Source organism: Drosophila mauritiana, chromosome 2R, assembly GCF_004382145.1.
Source record: "Drosophila mauritiana strain mau12 chromosome 2R, ASM438214v1, whole genome shotgun sequence".
In the NCBI taxonomy this organism is placed as follows: domain Eukaryota; kingdom Metazoa; phylum Arthropoda; class Insecta; order Diptera; family Drosophilidae; genus Drosophila; species Drosophila mauritiana.
The window spans coordinates 18,868,946-18,879,799 of NC_046668.1; the positions used below are offsets into that span (position 1 = coordinate 18,868,946).

Here is a 10,854-nt window from a genome sequence, read left to right on the forward strand (position 1 = left end):
ATTTATATTTATATATACTTATAAAATAAAGAATCATTAATATGCAAGTTTTGTTTTTGAATGTCTATATAATATAAATACGTTCACACATAACAATCTTAACCCTCTCAGGAAATATTTTGTTGACTGATTTGACTTATTTATATTAATTTTATAAATTTTATTCAACTCATTTGTTGGAGAGAAAATGAATTCTTTACTTCCATGTTTTAAATTAAATGTAACTCATTCGAGGGAATACTTTATATTCATATTTCGGTCGAAGTTTCCAATTGGATAGGTAAATGATTTCTTGTGACTTTTCTTTCTAAGAGGTAATTCTTCGTAAGAAACCCTCCCCACTTGCTGAATGATCCTTGGATCCTCTCTGCATTCCAGGATCCCGTCGCCAGGATGCTGAAGTCGCGACACACTGTCGACAGTGTGGAATGCACTGAACCTGACCCCTCAGCTCATCCTGGCTCTCATTCGGATTAGAGGCACTCATATACGTAGATTTCCCCCCCAAAAAAAAAAACCATTCAGAATTCCATGCTGGCTGGCGCCAAAAGGCGTGTCGCTAATTGTCCCTAAACGTCGGCATTAGGCGCCAACTTTCAAAACAGGAAGTAAGTTGTAGGAGTTGGGGCTCCGCATGCGATAGTTCCTTCTCCCACATTTGGCCACTTAGTTGCCACATCGTAGCTAATAATAAAGGCTAATTAAGCGATTCTGTGCCAACACCTGTAGTTCATTTCGACCCACCATCTCCTACAGCGACCATCTCCAGCTCCCCTAATGACAATAAATTGCCGCTAAATGTCAGCAATAGGCATCTCCATCTCCATCTGCATCACGAAAGATAGCGATTTCACTCCAGGTTCGACTAGAGCGCTCTTCTAATTAATTTATGATTTTCCTCACCGCATTAATCTCCCTCGGATGGCGGCGTCTCGAGAAAATGTCGCGAGCCCCAAACAAGACAACAGCAAAAAAATGTCATGCAGATGTGGCCACAAAAAAAAAACTGGAAAGATGGTGTCCCCCCTCGGTATCGCCACATAGAATGTTTGTGTTATTATGTGGCATTAGGAGGGCTCATGTTCGGGTTAGACATTTGTCATAATTACCTTCAAAATGTATCGTATATACCCCATGTATCATGTATGGACGTCAAACAGCGGCATTACCTGGCTATGGAAACTGATCTTAGATTTTATACTTTTATTTTATATACTTGGCAGTAACTTCTTGGAAATTAATTAAAACATATGCTCATCACTTAGGCCCATAAATCTGCCCGCCACAATTATCAGTTTCAATTTGTGCGTGAAACTGTTTGATATCACAGGCCAGACTGCCGATGTCAATTAGTAGAGTCACTAGAGGATCTGCACCCCTATCCCACTGGGATGGGGCGCAATTTTCCGCCACTCGAGGAGGGAAACTTCTCGCCGGCCCATTTGGCTCGTTAAAATGCCGCCGCAATTGTTGGAGATCGAGGAGAATCCCATCGATGCGTTGAGGTGGCAACACAGCGCACTCCGCACACTGGAGCATACACATAAAGGCAGAAGATACAGATGCATCCAGTCTCCAGATCTGTCACTCAGTCCTGAGTAATTACACCAAATTAATTGCGCGTAGTTGTCAGGGCTCGCATTGTCTGCTAATTTTTCCGATTGCACAGCTTTTCCTTTAATTGCCTCCATCAGCAGCCCATGAATCCGAATTGATTCACCATTTGATCCGAGAAATAAAAACCAAAAAACACGAATAAAAAACAAGCAGGGAAATCCGAGAAGAGCCAACGGAATCTGTTTGATTGTGTCGTAAAAAAGCGAAACACTCCTATATGATTTAAGCTGCATGTTTTGTAAAAATCTAATTTGATAATTGGTTGTAATTTATGAGTCTTGTCTGCTCGCCTGCAACATAAACACCGCACGGAATGACGGAATGACGCCTTTTACTCCTCGAGCTCCTCCCCAAGCATGTTTCCCAGAAAAGTGCACCAAGCATTGGGAGCTGGGAGCCCACTTCCCATCCACGAACTCCGAATTCGAAACGAGCGCACATTAAATTAATAATATGCAGTTCATTCTCTCCCGTTTTTTTCTTAATTATTATTTATATCTGTCAGTTTATAAGGCGTAGGCTGGTTTTCTGGTTGCCCGCGGCAGTTTTATGAATGAAATTAACAGCATAAAATGGGTGGAGAGGCCAAAATTCATCACCGATATTTATGGCGGTCTTTTGACAGGATAATGCAATCTGCACTTAATTTCCGCATTAACGGATGATCCAAAAATGTTGTAAGTTTAAGTCGTTTTCATTTAATAATACATGCTGCTTAAAAGGCAATTGTACTTTACTCATAAAGGAAACATATTTATACCACCTGATTGAATGCCTTCTTAATACTTTCTATCTTCAATCTGTTCTACAAAGTATCTATTTACTTAATCATGGTATCATATATCCTTAACCAGCTCTAATAGTTCTTCACACAAATTAGCCGCGAGGCAAACAAATAGACAGCCCAACGAATCAATCAGGATACAGTTTCCCAAGGAGTTCAATGCTCGCCCGCAGAAGGAGTTCCAACTTCACCTTCGGCGTAATCGGAAACCACACGAATATCCGAGAGTCAATGGCGTGGGAGTGTCACCGATCCCCGATCCAGATACAGATACAGATACAGATGTTAGTCCGGAGCAGCCCAATGATCGATGTGGCAGCGAGGCCGCAGTTAGATGTAGCTAACACCCTGCAGGACTTGATGCATCATTAGCTGGATGCGATGACAAAAAGAGGGCACAAAAAACATCGAAATTCTGGCCGGAGGACGGACTGTTCCACGCGACTGCCAGTGCAACTCCGGCCGTGATTTATGCTGCGTGCGCCTGACAAACACTCGAGAAGTGATGATTTATAATGAAGATGCATGCTCGGTTATTAATTAAATTCTGACGCGACTGCGCTCCATTTAGTCTTAAATGCGAGTCCCAAACAAAATGATCTGGTTAGCCTAAGGTTATGGTCGTTGTCGTCTTACGCAATAGCCGACCTAAGGGTCAAAAGATCCTTAATTGATTCGAAATTCCAGAGGCAGTGCAAAGTTGTTAAAGGCATGCAAAATATGTCATGCTGAGAATCTTATAATAATACTTAAGCATATCTTTAAGTTCGTTTCCTTCCTCAGATTTCTCTGATTCATTAAGGAACCTTAGCCAAAACAGTCCTATTTCCAAGATACAATATCCATTTATAAAGATGTTCAGATGTTCGGTTAGTTACAAATGTCTTGAATTTGATTCCATAGATACCCATAGATAGATAGCTTATAAAGTAGCCAACAAATTGGTAAATACTCGAAAATGACGAAGTCGAAACAAAGTCTGCATTCTGTTTGGCAGTGGAATTTGAAATATGGCAAGCAATAGTCGAATATTCATTAAGCGCAATTATGAAAATTAAGTTGTCATTTTGATTTGAGTGCCCGCGACACTCGGGCATGCGGCCTCATAAGCAGATCTAGATCCCCCCGCATCCGCAACCGAATCCGAATCCCCGCCAGAATTCTCATTAAATTAAATCAAACTGACAGCCCGGCCGGCTAAATGGATGCCCTGCGATTCGTCCACGCCCTTCCCCTTCCCCTTCCCCATTCCCCTTTTTTGCTCTGCCATCTCGGCGACTAATTAACGTGTTTTCAGATATTTTGTTCAAATCGCGCCTGAATAATGAAGACGTTATCATGGGGCATCCGGGTCCAGGAATGGGCACCCTGTAGCCCAGTAGATGTCGTGGATTTGGCTGCTGGCCAATTGGAATCTAGTGTCAGCCAGGCCGCCGGCTAATTTCTCAGATCCTCCCCTCCATTCGGATCCTGAGTGCCCCTTTTCCATTTTCCATTCTGTCTGAATAATGTGTTCATAATTTCGAATTTATGAAACTTTTACAGGGGGCTTGGGATTGGGATTCAAAGGAATATGTGTTAATATCAGAAATAGAAAGAATTAATATGAAATATCTGTAAAGAAAATGTTCTAAAAGATCAACAATTGAGTTGCGATTAAAAATATTGTGTTTCAAAATTATTCAGATTTAAATTGAATAGAATATAAACTTAAAAAAAGTTTTTCAAGCTAATAGAACCAAATTAAGCATTGAGATATAATCACATATAATAATGGCATTATAATACTTGGTTAACAAGATTTTTAAAATTCCAAAAAAAAACTACAAAAAATAATATATTTTACACACTTTTTTTTAAAATGTTTTGAATGCTCCATTGTTTAAAGAAATATGAATTAACCCAAAGGAGGACACGTGCCTGCACACCAATGCACTAAAAACAAATCCAGTCAAAGAAATTGCTCGCCGCTCATTAATCAAATGGATGAAATATGTTGGCAAACGTATTAAATATATTTAGCAAGCCATCGAAATATTAAATAGCGCTACTTGTAGACAATTAGCCAAAAATTATGACTTTTAATCACGAGCAAGGCGACAAAAACAATTTCGAAAACCCAGAAGACGGCGTTGAACGTGAGCCACGCCCTCCTCCCAAACATTTCACACATGTTTTAAAAATAAACGAACTTGTGTGCCGTCTTTAGTGAAAATCGAATAACATGTTTCTGTTCCTTTCTGTCGTTCTGTTTGGACATATGGTGTGCGTGGTGCAGAGATATGTGATTTTAGGCTCCGCCCCGCCAGGCGATCATCTTGAAAAATCGGCCAGTGAGCAGGATGCTCCGCGTATTCAAATTAGTTTTCCGTAAGATCTCGACGCGCGCTGTTGTCTCCGGATTATCTTCAAAATATATATCGCTCCAATCGGCGGCAACATGAATTCGCAATCGGCAGTGCGTCGCTATCCACACAGTTTCTCCATCGAGCAAATTCTGGCCAAGCCGGAAATGCGCAGCTCCACTTCCTTTGAGGACTCGGCGCAGGATGAAAGTGGTCGCGGTGGCAATTGTCTCGGTGCTTCACGGGTTTCCAGTCCGGCAACATCGAGTTGCTTGGATGACAACATGGACGACGGCAAAAGTGATATCGATTTGGCCTCGGATGATGGAAACGGTGCGTATGATCGATATGCCGGAGTATAAGCTTTACAACGAATGAGAGTTTTGGTATCTGGAATTGGATTTGGGATCTAAAAACTTAACTTAAAGCTCAAATGGATTCATATTAAACACAAAATATATAGATTTATACTAAACTAAACTAATCATCCGACTTTAGTGCTTTAAAGTGTAGAATTATCCAGGTTCAAGGAATTATCAAGGATCTTTCTAATAATACAGTATAATATAGAAATGTAAAATTCAGAAAAATGTCTTTTAAAGATGATTTACCTCCTAAAAGAATAACCCATAACGAGCTCAGCACAGCCGTTCATTATTGTGTGTAAATATGCAATGATTTTCCCACCTGAACGAATGAGTGCTTATGGCTGAATGATCTCATCTGTCATCCGTGCGATCAAGAAACAAATGATCAGAAATTAGCTTCTGGGTGACAGGGAATACGCCATCCATCCCATATCCACATCTCCGTCGACCGCCGCCAACGCAGTCGACTAATGATGCGGATGTCACAAGCGAACAAAGAACGCTGGCGATCTCAAAGGAGATATTCTTCCACCCGTAGAGAAGGAATTTATATGGCTATTTGTTTTCGGTCGGCCAAGAGAATGTGTGCCAAAATGGCCAATTAGACGCCTTGGCTAAGTGAAATGCAACAGTGTGATTTGCAATTTGCAAGGGGTTTGCGCTGCGACGGGGTATTGTACATACAACCGTGCCAACAACGGATCGACAAATTACGATTAGGCGAAAATAGTTGGCACCGCGCGCAGGATTGCCCGCTGTCGGTAGCAATAAATGTCTAATTTGGATTCCGATCTCCCACTTTGATTCCATTGCAGGCCTTGGTGATGACCGCAAGAAGCGACCGCGGACCGCCTTCTCGGCAGCCCAAATCAAAGCACTGGAAACGGAGTTTGAAAGGGGAAAGTATCTCTCGGTGGCCAAGCGAACGGCACTGGCCAAGCAGCTCCAGCTCACAGAAACGCAGGTGAGTGGTTGAGTCTATCAAAAATCCATTACAAGGTATCAATACTTTAATTACTACCCAAAAAAGTTTACCATGCCATCTGAAAGAGTTTAATAGCATCTGAAATCTGTCGCATCTATGAGATACATTTTAAATTTCGTTTCACATTAATTTCAGATCAAGATCTGGTTCCAAAACCGCCGCACCAAATGGAAGCGCAAGTACACCTCGGACGTGGAAACGCTGGCCTCGCACTATTACGCCCAGCTGGGCATCGGGGGATTGGCCAGGCCCATGGTGGTTGGTGATCGCCTCTGGCTCTTTAGCCAAACGCCAACGGGTCCCACGCCCATTCAGTCCATTATGCTAAATGGCAGTGGCGCCGCTGCACCCATGGCCTCGGCAACGGCGGCCACCGGCTCATCCATGCGTCCGTACGCGACTAGCGGCGGAATGCCTCCGTTGCCGGGTCCCAGTGTGATGGAGAGTGCCCGTAATGCCATACTGGCGCGCGGACAACCCTTGAACTTCGCCCTGCCCTTTGGCGTGGCCAAGCCGCCGGCGGGCGGTGTGCCTGCAGCCAGCTACATCCAACGCTGCAAGCCGTATGCGGCCAACTACGTGGACTACGCGTCGTCACTGCCAACGAACGAGAGCTATCTGCAGATGAAGTACGCGACGCTGCCGCCGGAAACGGAAAGCGGCGCATCCAATGGGCTGGCCGAACTGGAACGCGTCTTTGGGGATGCCAATGCCAACTTTCTGCAGCAACGCTGCACTCCAGTCGCTGGAACAGCCACAGCCTACGGCCACGATGGATTGAATCAGGCGCAGAGGAGCCGCAGACCCACGCAATCGGAGTCCGAGTGCAGCGACATTGACTGCGAGCATCTGGACGAGGATGAGGAGCCACCTGCTGCGGAGTGAAAAGGCGATTGGTTGTCTTTAGAATTTATGTTCCGTACGTCTCTCATACACACAAAAATATGCTCATACAAAGGGTAGTCATAGGGGGTAGTAGAGTAGGTGTCCTGTCTGGGTAGATTCCATTACAACTAGCTGAGAGTGGCACACTTTCAGATCTGGCCGGGATTACTGGCGTACCCCTGGTGGCTCAGCACTGGTCTAGTTTACGTTGTGGTTCTAGTACTAGTACTAGCGCTAGTTATTGCTATTCTATGTTACATTGTGGGTCGGGTATTGTTTACTGACTGGCTCTCAACAATTAATAAATGTAAATTAAACAATCAAAAATCACAAATATTACACGTCCGTTGCCGTTAGAACTCTAGTTGGATCAACTTAAATGCTAGAGATTACACGCTGCATACTATAACTTAACCATTGCTATAACTATTTGCAATTTAACACGATAAATTGAGAGAGATAGAAAGAGAGCTGTAACAAAAGCGAACGACACTGACTTATTTACAATTCATTGCGTTGCTTGTGTGGCTTGTGTGCTAGAATGGAACACTTTTGGCTCTGGCCACACACAGTTCGGTTCGGTTGACTACTATACATAGTGGAGACTCATTTGATTTGATTTTGTTACGCCAACAGTAGGTCCGTAGGCTAGGAGGCTGGAGCAGACGAATTCCGTTTTCTATCAGAAATCAGGGCTAGCTCCAAGTACTCCTGCCTACGCGATGGCTGCGAACAGCGTCTACTGTTCGAGGAGATTCCATAGTTACAACTTAGCTAATTGGTCAAATAAAAATTAAATTTCATAGGGCTATTTTTGGTATTGCAAGCACGCGGAGCTAGCTGCGTGGTAATGGAGGTGGAGCTGGCGGTACTCTGTCCTTAGCGTCGTTAGCTCCAAGAGAGCTCGTAACCCTTCCAGTTGGCTTTGGGTGCCAGGTGCACGCGCCGTTTGTTGTAGTAGAAGGAGACGATGCCATGGTAGGCAGTCCGGGGAACACCGCTCTATAAGGATTACGAATAATTATAGTTTCAAGCAAGGAGATTGAATGACCTACCTTGAAATCATCCATAAGACCCAGCATCTTAGTTGTCCGCTTGTACTGCTCCCTAGTGGTGTATTGAATGCGAACTGGACCTTCAATTCTGTAACATTATTGGAATTATATCGAGTTCATACTTTCTATATTATATAGACTCACCTGATCAGGTTTCGCCGCAGCTCATCGTACGTAACAATGGGATACGTATAAACGCGCCGCAGAAACGTGTTATCGTAATTGTCCTGAACATGAAATAGTTTTTAGTGTAATGAAGCAACAATGCACGGGTGTGTACCTACCTTCAGCAGGTAGCTCATATTGATTTTTGTAAACTGCACAAAGTCCTCGCTCAGTTTGATGTGCTTCAGATACTTATCGAAGAACAAACCGCTGTTTAACAACAAATTATCATTATTAGCTGGCACGTTCTATTGATAGCTCGCTATCTCTTACTTGGATACGCCTATTTTTCCAAACGTGCGAGTACGCGATATTTCGGGCCTGATGCACACGCGATCTTTGCGCTGGGCGGGATGACGTATCCAATCATCCCAGAAGCTAGAACAGTTAATGGACAATTAGCGATCGGCTGGCAAACAGCATAATTGCCCCACTCACGATTTGGGCCATTTGACCGACAGCTCGGCCCACAGATCTTTGGTGAGCATCCAGCCGAGACCGGGAAAGAAATCGGTGCGGTAGAGCAGCTCCGGCTGCGCGGCGTCCACGACAGCAGCCTTGCCATTGTCATTCCACGCGGACACGCACCACAGGCTGGGGTCCTGTTTGAGCAGCTTGTGCGTGCCCAGGAAGTACTCGAAAAAGTCGGGCGCCACGTTCAGATCATCCTCGACGATTATGACGAACTCGAAGCCTACGGCGAAGGTGGTGTTCAGGGCCCAGCCGTAGTGTCGGGCTATCTTGTAGTAGCCCTTAAACTTCTTCTCCTTGGGCAGCACGGTGATGTCGCTGAGATCAGGCTGCTCGATGAGCGTGACCTGCTTGCCGTACGAGAGGATCGCCTCCTTGGTGGGCTCATCGCCGCAGTCCTGTGGTAGAGCATAAGTATGAGAGTGATTTAGATTAGGGAGCTCCTATGGATCCCTACCTGTGACACAATAATGGGGAACTGCTCCACGCTGGGCCTGTACTGAACCAAGTTGTCGATGCACTTCTTCACCGACACCCGATTGCAGGCGAAGACCACGACGGGAAACACGGGCTCGCCATTGGCCAGATATGTTTTCGTTGGAATGCGCGCCGTTGCCGCCTTGGCCACATGCTGCTCCGGCAGCTCCGCCGATATTTCGGCGGCAACTATGCTGATCTGCGGCGTGGAGGCCACCGGCGGTGGTTGCTTCTCCAAGTACTTGAGCTTGACGAACTCAAACACGTTCTTGGCCAGATGATGGCTCTGCAGATTGGCATCGCGGACCTGCGAGTTGAGCTTGTAGGCCTGAAGCGACTGATGCCGGCTCGTGTGGATGCCCGTTTGGCGCAACAGCAGATAGTAGGTGGCATAGGTCCACGTAACCAGAAAGCCAATTACCAACAGCACCTTGCGCGTTCGCATCTTCTTGGGGGGAAATTGGTGGGTGTGGGTGCTGATGGAGCTGGTGCTGCTGGTGGTGGGCGTCTGCTGCAGTGCGTCGCTAGCGCTGCAGCGGCATTGGCGATCGGTTTTGGATACGGATTCGGTGGGATTGGAAGCCCTCGGCCGGCCCTTCTTCTACAGCCGAGCACCCGTGTCGAGCAGCCGTGTCCAAAAAGCGTGTCCAGCATCGGGCACGGGCCCAGCCGGATGCCTCGGCATCTACTGAATATGTATGACTAGCTGTCGCCGATCACACGTCACACACCAGCGGCCGCCAAGCTGGCAGATTTCGCCGATTCTCGGATATTCGGATTTGGATTCGGATCGAATCTGTGTGTGCAAATCGAATTGTGGATGTTTCACACGTTCAGCGGCTGCACTGGAAGCTCGATTGACTTGTTCGCCGGTTGGAGTGACGAGTTCGATTGCCGCGCTGCCTCGTCCAGCGTCCACTGACAACCAGTGGTTACGTGTTTGGTCGTAATTTGTTTAAATTCAAAATGTAAACCATTTCGTGAAACGCCAGCGTTTTAGAGATGGGGCAACTGTGGTCCTCCGCGCGATACTATCGGTGAAGAGTGAAATAACGCACTAACGCGACACGCCAAAATCTTTAGTAGGGGGACTCCCAATTAATTTGGCGGTAATTTTGAAATTGTTTTGTTTTACAATTACTGTTTAATAACATTGTTTTTCTGTTTAATTTGAACTTATTAAGGAACATTGGGATACTTGGGAATCTGCAACTCCAGTCGCATATGCCTGCGCACTTGGCACTCGAGAAAGTCCTGAACATTCCTCATTTCCGGCTGATGGCATTTCTCAGCATCCGCTTTTTCATACATCTCACTGCGCAGATCCTTTAAATACCGCCGGGGTTCTGGGACTAAACGGTTTCTCTTCTTTATAGCCACCCAAGAAAAGTCGTCTTGATAGCCCGTTGAGCGGCATTCCTGCTTCAACGGTTTGTTTGAATTCATGGTATAGCCTTTGATATGAAAACATCTTGTAAGACTATCAAATCAAAATATTTACCTACCCCAATCGGCGTACAAACGCAAGACATTTCGCTTTCTAGAATGAAATCCCTTTGAGACTGATCCATTATTTGATTGTGCATCAATAGTTGATATTGCCAAGCTTTGCTCCGCATGCACAATCTGCATGAATATAGATAGTAAATATATTATCCACCAGATTATTCCAACATACTTCATTTTTCGCTACAAATTAAAC

The 10,854-nt window shown here is 45.1% G+C and overlaps 3 protein-coding genes across 5 annotated transcripts; 1 reads left to right on the plus strand and 2 right to left on the minus strand.

The window, feature by feature from the left end:
• The first annotated feature begins 4,779 nt into the window (after window positions 1–4,779).
• Window positions 4,780–7,311, plus strand: LOC117135832 (ventral anterior homeobox 1). Its single transcript, XM_033296342.1, has 3 exons — window positions 4,780–5,079; window positions 5,930–6,078; window positions 6,235–7,311. The coding sequence occupies exons 1-3, from the start codon at window positions 4,842–4,844 to the stop codon at window positions 6,982–6,984; spliced, it is 1,137 nt and encodes a 378-aa protein (XP_033152233.1). The 5' UTR covers window positions 4,780–4,841; the 3' UTR covers window positions 6,985–7,311.
• On the minus strand, window positions 6,997–10,171 carry LOC117135830 (alpha-1,3-mannosyl-glycoprotein 2-beta-N-acetylglucosaminyltransferase). Its single transcript, XM_033296340.1, has 7 exons — window positions 9,133–10,171; window positions 8,643–9,073; window positions 8,478–8,582; window positions 8,324–8,414; window positions 8,184–8,266; window positions 8,040–8,127; window positions 6,997–7,986 (listed from the first exon to the last, which is right to left on the minus strand). Exons 1-7 carry the CDS (start codon window positions 9,595–9,597, stop codon window positions 7,873–7,875), a joined length of 1,377 nt encoding a protein of 458 aa, XP_033152231.1. The 5' UTR covers window positions 9,598–10,171; the 3' UTR covers window positions 6,997–7,872.
• An 87-nt stretch (window positions 10,172–10,258) lies between these two features.
• On the minus strand, window positions 10,259–10,835 carry LOC117135833. 3 transcript variants are annotated; one of them, XM_033296344.1, is made up of 2 exons: window positions 10,658–10,777; window positions 10,259–10,574 (listed from the first exon to the last, which is right to left on the minus strand). In XM_033296344.1, exons 1-2 carry the CDS (start codon window positions 10,769–10,771, stop codon window positions 10,332–10,334), a joined length of 357 nt encoding a protein of 118 aa, XP_033152235.1. In that variant the 5' UTR covers window positions 10,772–10,777; the 3' UTR covers window positions 10,259–10,331. The 3 variants fall into 3 exon arrangements, with proteins under 3 accessions (XP_033152235.1, XP_033152236.1, XP_033152234.1); XM_033296345.1 differs by having other exon boundaries at window positions 10,262–10,571; XM_033296343.1 differs by having other exon boundaries at window positions 10,270–10,606; window positions 10,658–10,835.
• Between the last annotated feature and the right edge of the window lie 19 nt (window positions 10,836–10,854).